The sequence below is a fragment of the Chroicocephalus ridibundus genome, chromosome Z (genome assembly GCF_963924245.1).
Source record: "Chroicocephalus ridibundus chromosome Z, bChrRid1.1, whole genome shotgun sequence".
Lineage (NCBI taxonomy): Eukaryota > Metazoa > Chordata > Aves > Charadriiformes > Laridae > Chroicocephalus > Chroicocephalus ridibundus.
Window position 1 is genome coordinate 56,113,569 of NC_086316.1, and position 16,798 is coordinate 56,130,366.

General features: G+C 52.3%; 2 protein-coding genes across 3 annotated transcripts in view; one reads left to right on the forward strand and one right to left on the reverse strand.

The window, feature by feature from the left end:
• RCL1 (RNA terminal phosphate cyclase like 1) overlaps positions 1-7,576 on the reverse strand; it is a 30,162-nt gene extending 22,586 nt beyond the window's left edge. The window contains exons 1-3 of one of the 2 annotated variants that reach the window (XM_063319665.1): positions 6,493-6,625; positions 4,791-4,862; positions 3,770-3,945 (exon numbers count right to left, since the gene is read on the reverse strand). In XM_063319665.1, coding sequence (XP_063175735.1) covers positions 3,770-3,829 — 60 coding nt within the window. In that variant the 5' untranslated portion in view covers positions 3,830-3,945; positions 4,791-4,862; positions 6,493-6,625. Of the gene's footprint in view, positions 1-3,769; positions 3,946-4,790; positions 4,863-6,492; positions 6,626-7,075 lie in introns of those variants that run through there. The other variant, XM_063319664.1, reaches the window with a different exon arrangement.
• Positions 7,577-7,889: 313 nt separating this feature from the next.
• Positions 7,890-16,383, forward strand: LOC134509064 (sperm-associated antigen 4 protein-like). Its single transcript, XM_063321533.1, has 12 exons — positions 7,890-8,063; positions 8,280-8,431; positions 12,162-12,231; positions 12,433-12,500; positions 12,894-12,955; positions 13,154-13,194; positions 13,470-13,545; positions 13,737-13,806; positions 14,314-14,414; positions 14,910-15,077; positions 15,426-15,515; positions 16,042-16,383. The coding sequence occupies exons 1-12, from the start codon at positions 7,891-7,893 to the stop codon at positions 16,180-16,182; spliced, it is 1,212 nt and encodes a 403-aa protein (XP_063177603.1). The 5' UTR covers position 7,890; the 3' UTR covers positions 16,183-16,383.
• The last annotated feature ends 415 nt before the right edge of the window (positions 16,384-16,798 follow it).

Below are 16,798 nucleotides of genomic sequence, written 5' to 3' on the forward strand. Positions count from 1 at the left end.
AAACTAGTGTAAATACCACTCTTGCTTTTAAAGAAACCTAAAATGGTTAAAAAAAATAAAAGAAAAGTAACTTTTAGAGGTTTGCAGACTCCATTAGCTAGTGCAAAGCTGGCAGATGGAAGTTGATAAGCCCCTTTCCATTATATTTGAAAAGCTGTGTCAGTCTGGTGAAGTTACCACTGACTGGAAAAGGGGAAACATAACCTCCATTTTCGAAAAGGGAAAAAAGGAAGGCCCGGGGAACTACAGGCCGGTCAGTCTCACCTCTGTGTCTGGCAAGATCATGGAGCAGATCCTCCTGGAATATCTGCCAGGGCACATGGAAAATAAGGAGGTGACTGGTGACAGCCAACATGGCTTCACCAAAGGTAAGTCATGCCTAACAAATCTGGTGGCCTTCTACGATGGTGCTACAGCATTGGTACATAAGGAGAGAGCAAGAGACGTCATTTACCTGGATGCTTTATGTAAAGCGTTTGACACTGTCCCGGATGATATCATGGTCTCTAAATTGGAGAGACATGGATTTGATGGATGGACCACTCGGTGGATAAGGAACTGGCTAGATGGTCGCACTGAAAGGGTTGTGCTGAACAGCTCGATGTCCAAGTGGAACTGTTGAAGAGTGGTGTTCCTCGGGGGTCAGTGGGACCAGTGCTGTTTCACACCTTTGTCAGCGACATGGACAGTGGGATTGAGCAAGTTCGCCGATACCACCAAGCTGTGTGGCATGGTCAACATGCTGGAGGGCAGGGATGCCATCCAGAGGACCTGGACAGGCTTGAGAGGTGGGCCTGTGCAAACCTCATGAAGTTCAACAAGGGTAAGTGCAAGGTCCCACACCTGGGTCATGGCAATCCCAGGCACAAATACAGGCTGAGTGGAGAATGGCTTGAGAGCAGCTCTGAGGAGAAGGACTCAGGGGTGCCGGTGGATGAGAGGCTCAACATGAGCTGGCGATGTGCACCTGCAGCCCAGATAAACCAACCACATCCTCTGCTGCATCAAACGAAGTGTGACCAGCAGGTCGAGGGAGGTGATTTTGCCCCTCTACTCTGCTCTCATGAGACCCCACCTGGAGTACTGCATCCAGCTCTGCAAGTCCCCAACACAAGAAGGAATGGACCTGTTGGAATGGGTCCAGCAGAGGGCCACAAAGATGGTCAGAGGGCTGGAGCACCTCTGCTATGAGGACAGGCTGAGAGAGTTGGGGTTGTTCAGCCTGGAGAAGAGAAGGCTCCGGGAAGACCTTGCAGCAGCCTTCCAGTACCTAAAGGGGGACTACAGGAAGGATTGGGAGGGACTCTTTCTCAGGGAGTGTAGTGATAGGACATGGAGTAATGGCCTCAAACTGAAAGAGGGTAGATTTAGTTTGGATATCGGGAAGATGCCTGGCTCAAGGAAGGCTCTAAAGTGTCTGGGGTACCAGAGCACGTGGGACTGTGTTGCTGAAAGCAGGAGATACGTAGGAGGATAGGCAGGTCTATATTCTCCTTTGAAGCACAAAGAGAGTGCCAAAGGATCACATGTGTGTATATGTACATATATTTTTTCACACACACACATATGAATTTCTACATTTATCTACAGGTGACAGATGTTGAACACACTCATGCAAAGATACATCCTGCAGAGTTCATCTAGCTCCAAAATAGACACATGTTTACAAGACATGATAATAAATAAATTTTACAAATTAAACCAATAAAAATTCTCCAAGGGCAATGAGTGGCTGCCTTGCCTATTGTACCTCCTTAGTTGAGATGGAGAGGTTCTTACATGCAAAGCAGCAGGGAAGACTTGCACACTTGAAACTACCCACGGGGTATTTACATTGGTTTGCCTTTCCCCTTTCTCCTTGGAAACCCAGAAAGTGTACAGATGGATAGACAAATTTAAGCATCCCTTTTTGGGCAAGCTTAGGTAATAGATGTTCACTTAGTTTCGAAACACCTTCTTCCTACTGAAAAATAAAAGCCTAAACCAATTTAAAACCAAGTTTCCATTTACTTAAACACATAAACCAATTAGGGCAGTACTTAAACTTGTGCTTTTAGTCTCAGGAACCTGCAGAGCCATACGATATACAAAACATCTTGTAAAACTCCTTAAAGTAGTTTTTTGGTGTGCACAAGATTGAATGTTTACTCAGGCTAGTTACATAGACATAAACCAGGTTTAAACAGTTTTAGGAATCACTGCTATTGCCATTATTGCCACTTAAAAAGTTACTACACAAGAGCTGAGTCACAGTAACCGCAGTTGTGCTTCTACAGCACAATGAACTTAAGATATAACTCCTCAGCATGCACATCTGCATTTTATTTAAACTTAGTGTCAGATACTGTGACCAGCTGATGTATGCCTACGCCCTTCTGTGTCTGAGCTTTGGCCACTGCAAGCCCTCTTCAAGAACAAAATAACTGGCTCAAATTCTCACACCCATTTCAACTAAAATTATTTAATCTCCATTGGCCCATGTGACTGATGCCTGAAAAGCAATAGTTTCCAGAATCAAGAATCAATTGCTTAGATGAGCGTCCAAACTTACTTGAAAGCAACACTAAGATTGGGCTGCTCTCCAAATTATTCAAGAATTTCTCCCACGTGATTAAAAAGATGCAGTCAACCAAAAAAGACTTTTTTGATTCTTACTACTTACCATTTCTATTAAGTACTTCTAATCATGTTGACTGAAAGGTTAGAGAAACATGCTTCTCATTCTAGTTTTTTTTTTTTTTTTTTTTGACAGTGCTACGTATAACCCACTTCAATCATCACAGAGCCACAAATGAGGGAACAAGTTTTTTAAATGACAAGAGAAGTACAGTTGAAAAGCCATAAATACCAGCAGGACCTGGAGGCTCATCTAATATTATGCTTAATAGTATCTGTATTCATTTAAACACTCATAAAACAAAAAAACTAAAGTTTTCAGATTACAGTGTTTCCTTAATCTACTCAGAGGAAAACAGACAATCTTCAATCACCTTTTGAAAGGTAAACAGCAGTGTTGTTCTTCAAAAGCCATTATGTTTGGGTTTTTTTATGGGGGGGGAAAAAGTGCATAACCACTAACCATTACTCCAGTGTTTTAATCCCATGTTACACATAGCTCATTTTTGTAACAACACTGTTAAAACAGAGGACTGTAAATCAGCAGCAGTATAAATCAGGGCAAGCATTTCATAGTTGTTTGATCTCCCATGCCTTCTAGTGTCTTTTTGACGAATCAGAGCGCTATTACATATTTTTTGCTAATGTAATTTCATAATTGTCATGTAACTTCTATTTCTAACAGAAAAGTGGCTTCACAGCAGCAATCGTACAACTATCTCCATCACCTAGCAAAAGAGAAAGATTCCTCCCTTGTCACACTCCAATTTTAAAGACAATTTCCTCTTTTTACAGTAAATACCTATATGGGGTAGGGGAAACAACACATCTGATTTCGAAGAGAACAGGAGAAGCAAACCAGTGGCAGGGCCTCACACTGCATTTACGGGGAATTTCAAGGGGAGAAGAGTGAAGTAGTACGGAAGAAAGTCAAAAGGTGGATTACAAATTACAGTTTGGAATGCAATGCAGAAAAACAGCAGTTTAGCAGATGGTTTTTTCATTCAGAGAGTTTGCTGGCAGATGCACCAACACTGGATACTTCGGGATGTGAGAGATGACAGAAATTGAACATGTTTTAGAGACTTCTTCCTAATCTTTTCTTCTTTTTTTAAAAAATATCATCCTCTGTTACTTAAATTTTATTACTTACCGAAGGATCTACTTGATCATTTGTTACTCCCCTCAGGACAATCTTCAATGGATGTTTCATGAAAGGTGCCAAGCAGAGCAGACCTTCCAAATAGTAGCCAATACTGCGACTGGGGCTGCATTCATGTTCCAACGAGCCTCCGTACAGAAGACCAGGCTGATAATACAAGCTAGTACCTGGGAAAGATGTGAGCGGAGCAAACCAATTCAGAGCACTGTCAGCACACTGGCCATTACTATAGCATAAAGACACTTCGCAACGATGTATACAGGCAAATTGGAGACACAAGAATTATATGAAAGACGGTAGCACTTCCAGCATGCTGTTCCTATGTCTGCAGTTAATAAATGGGCCAACACACAAATGTCTGTCTGTCTTGCACATCATTTCTCCTTTCCACTCCTCCCAAAAAATCAAGGAACTCTAAGCAATCCCCAAAATGCTGATACAAGCAATTACTATCCTCTGCAGTAGATAAATCTTCACCAGACCATCATGTCATTGTTGTCTTGGCATATCTGGTGGTAGTTCATCTCCTTCACTGACCAACCATAATCCTTAAAATTCTCAGTGGGGCGGGGGGGAGGGCGGACGGGGAGAAAAAAGGAGGGAGAAGAAAAAAGGACAATAACAAGATGAGATTTTTATTTTCTCACTCAAACCAACCCCTTTTCTGAGCATGACTAGACAAGCAGTCTTGCTGAGAAGAAACCTTGCCTTCTACAAAAATCCATTCTGATTCAGCACGATCTTCCCCTACTATGAAATCCTGCATACCAAACAAAATACTAATTTTAATTCTTGAGTAGTACAGTTTGCTTAACTCTCTGTATTATGGTGGAGCACTGACCTTCTTGCATGTGATCAATTACTACAAAACTTCTCAGGTTGGTTATTTCTAGTCTTCTCAGTCAATGCTATCTGAACACCTACTTCTGTCAAGCCAAAACTTTGATTTCACTGCAGCAACTGATACAGCCTGGAAGACCAGAAGAGAGGAAGAAGAGAAAACAGATCTCACCTGTCTGGTTTATTTCAATCCGAGAGCCATTGGTCACTTTGTCAATCAGGCGAATAAAGCTTGCTTCAAAATCTGAGGAGTAGAATAAAACCAGAATTTTAAAGTTCCTTAAATTCATTCGTGGAAGAAAATAAGAAACTTCAACACCATACTTGTACATTTTCCCATTCCGGCCTCTCACAACAGTTAAGACCACCCTCACTCTTCACCTTGTTGTGGTATAATTCTACCACATGAGAAAAGACAATTCACTATGAAAACAGAGATGTTAATTTGAGCCTCCATGCTTATACGCATCTCAAATCAATTGAGATGCCCCTAGATGAGACCGTTGGACTAGCCATACTTCTCTCCCCGGCACACAGTGAGCGACACAAGCCGACACTTCTGACCACAGTGGCCTGAGGGACCAACCAAGCCCAGGATAAAACCTTTGACAATTTACATTTTGCTCAGTATGAAGCAAAACATACAAATCCTAGCAAACGGACCCCATATATTTAAGCATGACAAGCTAACAACACCTTATTCTCTGTAAAAGTCTTAGTTTAAAAGAAAGGGACATTCAGATGTGAAGTGCTGCTGCTGCACAGTTATTCCACAGACACAATTAACTATCAGCAGACTTTCACATTTCCTATTTCCAAAACTGTAATTGACACAATAAAGGCTAGAGGAGCACAAGTCTCCCCATCACCCCCTTTCTCACTTATTGTGCTTATTGCGAACTGCTACACTATAGCAGTTCATGTGGAACTTATTCCTCAGTTTCTCTTGTTTGTGCGCACTCTCACTCAGAGACACAGGAAAGGACAAGCACACATAATCAATAAAAAATAAAAAGGCGGAATATGCTAGTATTCTAGTATTTAGGTATCCCAAGCTGGTACAGACTAGGTATCAAGGAAAATATGTGAACATATGCAGAGTTCAAAACTCAGGTAGTTTTAAGGACTACCTGCCGCCATTACAGCATCTGCGTAATGGTTGGTAGGCTGCGGAACTTCCTTAGCAACAATGCTGTGTTACTTGTTAAACAGTAATCGTATTTTTCCTTCTATATAAGCTTCTAGGATGCTTATAGACTTAAGCCAAAGAGCTACCTGCAGAATTTAAATTTGTTAATGTTGCATAATAAGGTGGATGCCCCAGTCACATGGTGCTGCTCTCTGTTACAATCATTTCTAAACTTAAAAGTCTATACGAGAGCTCTGGGACCTCTTCCAGGGCAAGAGCACATCCTTGTGAATACATGTTTCCCTCTTGAAGAAAAAACCTGTAGAAAAGTTTTCATTGCAAAAGTTCCAGTCATGAAAAGCAGCGAGGTCTTCACGTTGACTCAGCAACACAAATCAGGGTTTGCTGTTACTATTTTTCTGTTACGATCACAGTTTACATTTCAACCCGTACTTGAAAAAGGCAATTCAAACATCTCCTCGCAAAACCTACAGCCTTCACCACTACCAAACATCCCACGGTAACAATAAATGCTTTGGGTGACAGCAAGTGTGAAGTCCGGCACATGTAAGTGTTTTGACAGTTTCAGGGGAGAGTTTCTAGCTACATATAACCCGAAGCCTCCTCTGGAGGCAGAGTAGCATCTACACTGGTCCTACCCCTACTGTGAACTTCACACCTTGCCCCAAAAAATAACGGAACACCACAGCAGCGTTTTTCCTCCGCCTCTATCGTGCCTCCTTACTTCAGCCACGCGGGGACGTTCACCTGGGGGCGCCCAAGCCCCTGCACAGGAACGAACCGGGTACCCTTCGGGCACAGGAACGAACCGGGCTTCCCCAAGAGGAGTCGGCGGGGCCGGCAGCTTTCAGAAACGAGGATTAAACGGATTTCACGTCCTTCGCCTTTACCACTATCCGGGCGAAACCCAGATTAAAAAAAAAAACAAAACCAAAACAACAAACCAACGGGTGATGCCCGACCTGTTACTGCTCTGAGAACCTGACCCCCACACGCACCTCGCACAGAGACGGCGGCCGGAGCACCCTCAAATTCGGCAAGTTTTGTCCGAAGGGCCACACTTTTTACCGTCACACGAGCCAGCTGCCGGCGCAGCTCCCGCAGCACCCGGCGAGGGCGTCACCCCCATGCGTGGCACCTCCCCACCGGCCCCGCAAGGCCCCACGCCTGCGGCGGAGGGAGCCGGGCCGCCGGCGGGGTGACACCCCCACGTCGCTTCAGCCCCTTCCGCCGCCCTCCCACACCGGCACGGCCGGGGCCTCATCATCCCCCCCCACCTCCCCGCGTGCCGGCGCTCCCCCGCTCACCGCGCAGGCCGGGGTCCTCCTCCTTGGCGCGGATCTTGCGGATTTTCAGCGGCCGCCCGCTGAGGGTGGCGAGCACCAGCCGCTGCCGCAGGAAGTTGCAGCCGGCGTAGCCCAGGCAGGACGCCGCGCCGCCCGCCATGCCGCCGCGCCCGCGTGGGGGGAACAGGAAGCGCTGGGGCAGCGGCTGCGGGGTCAGAGGGCGAGGGGAGGGGCGGCGCGGGGCGGTGCGGCGGAGGCCGTTGGGGGCCGTTAGAGGGCGGCAGGTCCCTCCGTCCGCGGCGGCAGTTTCTCCCCGGCTGTCCTGAGGGCAGCTGCGGGGAGGAGGGAGTGTCATTTCCAGTCCTCGGTGGCGGAGCCCAGCTGCCCTTAAAGAGGCGACGTGAGGGAAGCTTTCAGGGTGTGCTTTAAGAGAAGCGTGAGTTACAGCAGAGGCGTGTCAGTGTCAATGGCTGATGTGTGTGGGGAAAGAAGTTCCTTAGAATAAGAAAGTTCCAGTTGGAAGGCACCTACAACGATCAGCTAGCCTAGCTGCCTGACCAGTTCAGGGCTGACCAAAAGTTAAAGCACGTTGTTAAGGGCATTGTCCAAATGCCTCTTAAACGCTGACGGGCTTGGGACATTGACCACCTCTCTAGGAAGCCTGTTCCAGTGTCTGACAACCTTCTCGGTAAAGAAATGCTTCCTAACGTCCAGTCTGAACCTCCCCTGACTGATGCAGCTTTGAACCATTCCCACGTGTCCCATCGCTGGATCCCAGGGAGAAGAGCTCGGCACCTCCCTCCCCTCTCCCCCTCCTCAGGAAGCTGCAGAGAGCAATGAGGTCGCCCCTCAGCCTCCTTTTCTCCAAACTAGACAAAGCCTCAGCTGCTCCACATAGGACATGCCTTTCAGCCCTTTCACCAGCTTTGTTGCCCTCCTCTGGACACATTCAAGGACCTTCACATCCTTCTGAAGTGATGGGGGCCCAGAGCGGCACAGAGTACTCCAGGTGAGGCCGCACCAATGCTGAAACGGTGGGACAATCACTTCTCTTGACCATGTTTGATGCACCCCAGGATGCAGTTTGCTCTCTTGGCTGCCAGGATACACTGCTGGCGCCTACTGAGCCTGCTGTCAACCAGCACCCCCAGATCCCCTCTGCAGGGCTGCTCTCCAGCCACTCCTCTCCCAATTCAGACTTGTGCCTGGCATTTCTCTGTCTCAGCTGCAGAATCCGGCATTTGTTCTTCTTCAGTTTCATGCCACTGATGATTGCCCAATGCTTCAGGCTGTCCAGATCCCTCCACAAGGCGTTTCATCCCTCAAGAGAGTCAACAGCACCTCCCAGCTTGGTATCATCTGCCGTGAACAGAAAAGGTCAGCTCATTTTTCTTACAAATGATACTTTTTTTTTTGTTCTCTTAATGAGTTGTTTTCCAGAGACTAAAACTTTTTTTTTTCTTTAAACCATGATAAGGATGCTTCACAGGAACTATGGAGGAACTAGACCTCCTTTTGTTAGCTGACTGCTGACTCAACTTTTCTGATCAGTGTGCAATATGGATCATTTGTTGTTTTGATAAACCAATCTACAAGCTATGCGTCATAGAATAATAGAATGGTTTGGGTCGGAAGGGACCTTTAAAGATCATCTAGTTCCACCCCCCCTGCCATGGGCAGGGACACCAACCACTAGACCACATTGCTCAAAGCCCCATCCAGCCTGGCCTTGAACTCTTCCAGGGAAGGGGCATCTACAACTTCTCTGGGCAAGCTGTACCACTGCCTCACCACCTTCACAATAAAACATTTTTTCCTAATATCTAATCTAAATCTACCCTCTTTCAGTTTAAAACCATTACCCCTTGTTCTATCACTACAGGCCCTGATAAAGAGTCCCTCCCCATCTTTCCTTTAAGTACTGGAAGGCTGCTATAATAAGCCAGTTTTGACTTTCTGTAAGCTGCTATGGTAGATGAAAGGACAGAAAAAGTTTGAAATGAGATTTCTGTGGTGTTAATGTTTTCGTCTGTCCTTTTAGTTGGCTGCAGACCAAATCACATTTCACCTCCTTAGTTACATATTTGTTATTGTAGTAAGGAGAATTTCAAGGCTATAGTCACCAGGATGTCATAGTAGTCACTCAGCAAGAACGTCTATCTGTTTCATAAGGGTCTTTTTTGAAATAAGATCAATATTATGTTTGTGCAGGCTTTTTAGCAGTAAGAGTCCACATTAGATAATTGGTGCTAACCCATGAGGGGTTCACAAGCTGTTCATATCCCCTGTAATACATTAATTTCCACAAGAACATAGACGTTCGGAGTTACGGCATTTTTCTTCCCAAGTAACTATTACACATGATGGAGCCCTGCTTTCCTGGAGATGGCTGAACACCTGCCTGCCAATGGGAAGTGGTGAATGAATTCCTTGTTTTTCTTTGCTTGTGTGCGCAGCTTTTGCTCTACCTATTTAACTGTCTTTATCTCAATACATGAGTTTTCATTATTTTTTCAATTCTTCTACCCATCCCACTGGGGAGCGGAAGAAGTAAGCAAGCGGCTGTGTAATCCTAGTTGCGAGCTGGGATTAAAACACGACAGAAATTTGTATACATTGATGAGGCCCTCCCTGAGCCTTCTCTTTGCCAGGCTGAACAGTCCTAGCTCTTGGTATGAGAGATGCTTCAGTCCCTTCAACGTCTTACTGGTGCTTTGCTGGACTCTCTTCAGTATGTCCATGTGTCTCTTGTAAGGGGGAGCCCAGAACTGGACACAGAACTCCAGGTGTGGCCTCACCAGTACTGCAGAGAGGGCAAGGATCACCTCCCTCAACCTGCTGGCAGCTCTCCTCCTGTCACAGTGCAGGACACCATTTGCTGCCTTTGCTGTGAGGGCACATTACTGGTTTATGTTCAACTTGTTGTTGAACACGAACATGAACACCAGCATGTCCTGGTGCATGGGATTGTTTACCCGCCGAGTGCCCTTTATTCCTTGATGAACTTCATGTGGTTCCTGTCAGCCCATTTCACCTGCCTGTTGAGGTCCCTCTGGAGGGGAGCATGACTTCTGGCATCAGCCACTCCTCCTAGTCCATGTCATCAGGAAACCTGATGAGGGCACACTCTGCCCCATCATCCAGATCATTAGTGAATATGTTAAACAGGAGTGGACCCACTACTGACCCCTGGGGTACATTTTTCCCCAGGAAGCGTAGGATGTGCTCAGCTGTATCCTGCAATGGGTCCATTGGAGCTGGCTGGGACTGGCCATGACAGGCACAAGGCAGCCCCTGGACCCCATCCCCTCTGGACAGGGACACCCAATACACCACATGAGGGTGTCTGGAGCAGTGCAGGTGCCTGGGCAAGGACAGGAAGCAAGATTAGGCAGAGGGACCATGGCAAATGGAGGAGCTGTGGCAGGGGACATCTGCCGAGAGGCTTACCAAGGCCTGTCTTCTGGACAGCCTCCACGTCCGGGACTGCCATGGCAGGGAGAGAGTGCGCAGGAGGACTCTCTTTTGCCTCCTATAGGTGGCCACTCTCGTCACAAGTTAAGTGAGGGCCTGCAAGCCGGCTCATCCCAGAGGAGCCACTGGGGTTCGTGGGACACCCCAGAAGGAGCCATTGCAGTGTCCTGGGTGCTCGCGTGTCTTGTTGAGGATGGAGGGGCGCAGCAGCCCCTTGGCATGTCCCTGGGGCCAATTTGGTGGCTGAAGCTCCCCATGACGATGTGGAGCCAGAGGGGCTGAGTGGGCCAAAGCCCCATGCAGCCCCAGCCCGTGTCACCCTGAGCCACCGAACCCTCCTTGCTCCATGGGACACCCCCGTCTGGCATGGCAGGCCCTGCCCAGGCAGGGGGAAGGCAGGGGGCCATGCTCGCTACACACCATGTCCCCGTGCCACCACATGAGATCCCCACTGCCCTCGGGGCAGCCTGTGCCCCCCCGTCCCAGGAACCTGCCTGGTCCACCGAGAGCCTATAAAGCACACAGCAAACACCCTCCTTTCTCGACGCAGGCTGCGGTGGGTTGACCCCAGCACACCGATGCCCAGCCAGTCCCCAAGAAATGGCTGCGTTGGAAAGACCAAAGGCCCAGGATTTATTGCGGAGCTTGACAATCCATGGCGTGGAGCAGCCCTTGGGTCCCTTTGGCTTGGCTCTCCGTGCTGTGTCCCCTCCCAGCCTCTCGCCCAGCCTCAGCCCACTCGCTCGGGGACACACAGAGAGGACCAGAGGAAGCCTTGGCGCTCTGCAGGCACTGCCCAGCACCACCTGAAACATTGCTGTGTTTTCAACGCTGTCTGCTCACAAATGCAAAGCACAGCGGCCAAGCGGGCAGCGGGGTCTCTCTCCACCCCCCCACCCCTCCTGCAGTTCCTCCTCTGACATCACAGCCACGACCTCAGACCGTGCGGGGACAGGCTTTGTGAGGTCATGCACCGTGGGCCATAAGATGTGGTCTCGCGGTGTGCTGCTGGCTGTGTGCCTGTGGCAGGCGTTCTCCTCCCGGCTATCTCCAGGAGGGATCTGCCCGCACACACAACACTCCTGCGGCTGAAGGAGGCCACCTAAGCTTGCGGGAGAGCCAGGTAAAATCTCAGGAGGCTCAGGCACCAGACGGCCCAGGCCCGCATGCCGCAGGGCTGCAGAAAAGAAGCGTAAGTTCAGTGCTGCCTTTCGCCCCGTGTTTGCACCAAGCCTGCCTGGCTCGGCCGGGAGCCACGGGCCTGCACGCCCAGCCTCATCCTGCCCCGAGGGAGGCCTGGGGCCACCTCGCCTCCCGGTGACCATGACGGAGATGGCTACCGTGCCCGTGTCTTTGTGGGATACTGCACTAACCACGGGGTAGGCCGGGACTCGTGCCAGCCCCCCTGCCCAGGCACGCCAGCAGTGCCCTGCCTGCGAGGGGATCCTGCCCGGCCCTTGTACCCCACTCCCAGGCTGCGCCCAGCTGCCCCCTTCTCCAGGGCAGAACCACGGCCCTGCCCCTGCCCCCAGGGAGGGAGGACCGGCGCCCACCTCCCTGCAGGGATCTGGCACGCGTTGGACCAGTGTCCTCAAGAAGGGTCCTCAGGCTTTTCTGCGGTTTCTTTGCCCAGGGTTGGTCTTCGGTCTGCCAGCGGCTGTGGACGCCATCCAGAGATGCCTCGGCACAGGCATCTCCACCCTGTGAGTACAAGACGTGCGCAGTGGGGACACGGAGACGAGGGGTGACAGTGGGTCAGGGCAAGCAGGGGGAGGCTGGCAGTGCTCCCCACCAGCAGACTCTGTCTCCTCCAAAATTCCTGCTCCTTGGCTTGGAAGAGAAAGTCCCCTCGTGCAGGGCTCTGCCCTTGGCCACTGCTAAGCTCAGAACTCCCTCTTTTTCAGGCAAGAGATCGTCACCTCGAGCAAGAAGGGGATCTTTGCAATCTTCGTGATGATCATAGGTGCTCTCGGTGAGTCTTTGTCTGCTGCCAGCGGAGGCACAGAGGCAGGGAGTGTGAGCTTAAGTTCACAGGGAGATAGTGGGGAGAGGAGCGAGTGGGGCCTTTCCAGCCTCCCACGTCTGCAGCTCAGGGAGCTCCCAAGATGCTCCCTACGCGCAGAGCGGGGAGGGGAAATGGGGCGTAGCTGTGGGGCGGCCAGCGTGCCCGGGAAGCAGGGCTGTGCAGAGCCCCGAGGCCCAAGGAGAGAGAGGCTCCCTTCTTGGAGCCGCAACCTCTCTCTGCACCCTTGCCCCATGTCCCCAGCCAGCCTCTTGCCACCGTGCTGGGGGAGGAGACCGCGGGACTCCAAGCATTGTCAGAAACCCTCCTAAAACAACTCTCTCTTGCTCATGTGAATTACAGTTGGTTCCTGCTGCGGGATCCTGCAGCTCATGTGGATGCAGGGGGCAGAGGATGTGGCACAGGTCAGTGACTGCTGCTGTGGGACAGGAAAGGCCCACGGAGGAGCCCTGCTGGCGGTGGGTGGGGAAATGGCCCAGCGCTCCGGTTCCAGGCAGTGACCCAGAGAACCAGCAGCAGCTTCTGCTGTGCCTTCCTAGAGCCACCGGCTCTGGAAAGCCCCGGCAGCTCGGGGACTCAAAGGGAGAGCCTTTCTCTTTCAGGTGCCGCTGGGGCAGGCATCAGCCAACCTGTGGTCCCTATGGTAAGAGCCCTCTCCTCTCTCCTCACCTGCAGCACCTTTGGTGGGCTAGCGGCAGATGAGCCCGTGCTATTTGCCTTCCCTTGCGCTGTGCCCAGGGCTCATGCCTTTCGCTCCTGCCTGGGCCTTTGGCTCAACCCGGAGGGGGAGGGAAGCGCTTACAAACCAGGGAAAGAAAAGGGGGCTCGAGCGCCCCTCTCTCTGCTCTCCCTGAGCTTGGAGGCTCTGGGAGGGGCTGGGCAGCGCTCTGACGAGATCTGCTTTCCTGGTGACTGCAGGGAACAATCCCCAGCAATGGAACTCCTGAGGAAGGAGATCAGGCGCCTGGCTGCAGAGATCGATGCTAGCAAGGAGGTGATGCTGCACTTTGGGAAAGAGGGCTGGGACGGGCAAGGCCCTTCCTGGGCCACTTGGTGGGCTTTTCCTGCTCACCCCACACAGCCATCCCCTGCCAGGGGCTGCTGGTCGAGCTTCTCCGCTCTAAAGCCCCTTGCCCTGGCCAAGGGACCTGTGGTCATTTCCCCTGCTCCCATGTGTCTTTCCAGGAAGTTCGGCTAATGAGAGAGGCAATGTCTGCAAGCACGCAGATGTCTGACTGGGCTCTGAAAGAGGCAGGTACGGATGGACGCAGGCAGGCAGGGCTCTCATCGCACTGAACTCCTGCTCAGTGCTCCCAAAAGGAGGCTGCGCTGCAGACTCTGCTTGACAAAGCGTAGGGAGATTGAACGAAACCACGGCGCCCAAGAGCATGACTGTGGCAGAGCTGGGCCCAGCCCTGCCGTCGGACCCCTCGCTGGTGCCCCTGGCAGCATTTCTGCCCTCTCCCTCTCCGCTGAGCTTTGCTGGGGAACAAAAGCGAGCGGACGGGCTGTCCACGCAGCGCGGCCTCGGCTTGGGTCTGCAGCTCTTCCCCAGGGGGCTTGCTGTCTCCCAGCACCCGCAGACCTTCTCTTTGTGCAGCCGGGAGGGGCGTGGGGCACGGGGATCCCCTCCTTCTCCTGGGGCACCTCCAAGCGTGCGCTGCTGGCTGTGGGGCTGGCAGGCAGCCTTAGTAGTTGCCTGCAACCACTAGGTGCTCTGAGCCTGGGCCTTTTGCAGTCACCTGCGCTCTTCTCCCTTCAGGGGCTGCCATGGACCTGCAGAGATCGTCCAGCAGCTCTGCAGGACTCTGCAGGGTGTTTTGGTTCCTGTGTGCTCCAGCCCCCCAGGACACCTTTGTGCAGGTACAGGAGCAGAAACCGTCATTGCTGCTTCTCTTGCCTCTTTGAAGGTGTGGGGCAAGTCCTGGGGCATCTCCCCTCAGGCCAATGGCGTTGCCCAAGGCCCCGGCACCGGGGCGGTGCCAGGCACCTGAGGTCTCCCACAGGGCTTGGCTCCCTAGAAAACAGCAGTTGTCCTCAGAAAGGGGCTGCGCTGAGCTGAGCTTCCTGCCCACCCTCCCTGGTCCCTGCTGGGTGAAGATACTTCTCCTTCGGGACGCCATTTCCCTGCCACAGCTCTGATTGTCCCTCTCCCGCGGGGGCAGTGGAGGGGGTGGGAGGCTGCAGAGCTGCTGGCTGCAGAGCTCCTGTCCGCTTCCCAACACGCCATTCGTTTCGAGCACAAGCACAGCCCACAGGGGCAGTGCCGCCTGTGCTCCTGGCTCCACGGGAGCACACGGGCTCTACTACGTCGTCGTGTTCCCGTCACACCCTCACATTCTGTGCTCTTGCTTTCAGCCGGATGCTTTGCCGGGATACTGCTGGCCTTTCCAAGGGTCTTGGAGCGAGGTGCTGATCCGGTTGCCCACACAAATAACACCAATAGCCATAACCATACAGCACACCGCAAAGATGGCCTCTGCGCTGGTGACTGTCAGCAGTGCCCCCCGAGATTTCACTGTCTCTGTAAGTCTCTGCCGGGCACTGGGGGTTGGGACCTGGCCGCGGGCAAAAGCTCTAACGGGGACTTGCTGCTCTCTGCGCATCTGCCGAGATTCTGCCGTTCCCTGAGGGGACATTTCAAGGGACGTGCCGGGTGGTATCACCCCTCCTAAGGCTCCCTCAGCACCTTTTGGCCCAGCACCTCCGGGCCCCTGAGCAACACACAAGGAGGACACTCAGCCCCACCGCATCCTGCACCAGACCGCACTGGAGCCGCAGGAGTGGGGTGCAGATGACGGGCGCGGGTCTGGCATGAGTGTTTCCTGGTGCTCGGGTCACGACTCACTTCCTCCCCTGTGCTTTATCTCCAAGGGACTGGATGAGGAAGGCGAGCAAGAAACTCTGCTGGGGACATTCACCTACACTTTGCAGAAAGGGCCAAATCAGACCTTCCCTCTGCAGGTACAGTGTGTGCGTCTGGGCAAGAGGCCAGGGCAGCAACGCCGGTTGGCCAGCAAGCCGCTTGCAGAAGAAGTGCAGACGGTCCCTGCTGGGACAGGGGCCTGACCGTGGCCGAGAGGAACATGGGTGGGATGCGGGGGAAGAGTGGCATCCGTCAGGGAGGCAAAAGCAGACGGAAGAGCAGATCAGCCCCATGTCTGTGTTGGACCCTGCAGCTCCCCAGCTGCAGCCGCCGGGCAGGCGGTGGCAGGGCGGATGCCCAGCACCTTGCCCTGGCAGCAGGACTTTCCCTGGGCCCTGCTTCCCCGGCACCAGCGAGCCGCAGGTTTCCACGGCTGCCCGCCACCTCCCCGAGGCCGGGCGTTTGCTCTGCAGGGGCACAGGGGTCCTTTGCCGCCTGCGTGGGAGGAGGGGAGGGGAGAAGGGCCCGGGGCAGAGGCCGGGCGGTCAGAGGAAGACGCACAGAGCCTGCTCTCACTCTTTACACCCCGGAGTAACGCTGCTTTTTGCCACGGTTTCTTTGCAGAATGGGATTCCCAGAGGCTTTCGGTTTCTGAAACTTGGCATACGGAGCAACTGGGGAAAACCAGGATACACCTGCATTTATCGAGTGCAAGTGCATGGGAAGATCGTGGGAAGGAAGGCCGTCGGCCAGACACCTGTGTAGACCTTCTTCCCTCAATAAAAATTAAAGCAGAAAACTGAGAAACAGAGCAGAGGGATGCGGCCGTTAGTCTGGTGCAGAGCAATGTCGTTTCAGAGGTCCCCTCAAAGGTGCCAACTTCTGCCTTTCGCAGGCCGAGTCCTTCCTCAGGCTTTCCGCTTTCTCTCCACCAAGGAGATGTTTCCTAACCGAGCAAAAGGAGACGACGCTCCCGTAGCCTTTCCTTGCCTAAGGTCCTTGGTGAAATCCTTTGGCACGAGGGCCGTCCCTGCGTCTCACCCCAGGCAGGAGTCGTCGGAGCCTGGCAGCGTTGGGGGTCAGGATCCCCAGAGCTCATGAGCTCCCCCCCCATTCCCTTCAGGGGACACCGTGCATCTGGGGACTGGGTCTAGTGGGGGCCCACATGGGGTGCAGCCATGGCTGGGACCCTTGAGGGGTCTGAAGCTCCAGCACAAGGGCTCCTGCCGCAGTGTCACAGCCCCTGCAGTTATTGCTCCAGTCCCAGGACAGGTCGCGTCTAGTGTCTGGCCATACTGTCCACGGGCATCTGTCACAAACCCAAACCAACCTCTTGATTCGGGGAATTTCTCCGCATCTAATGGACTTGCCTGTGAGCAAC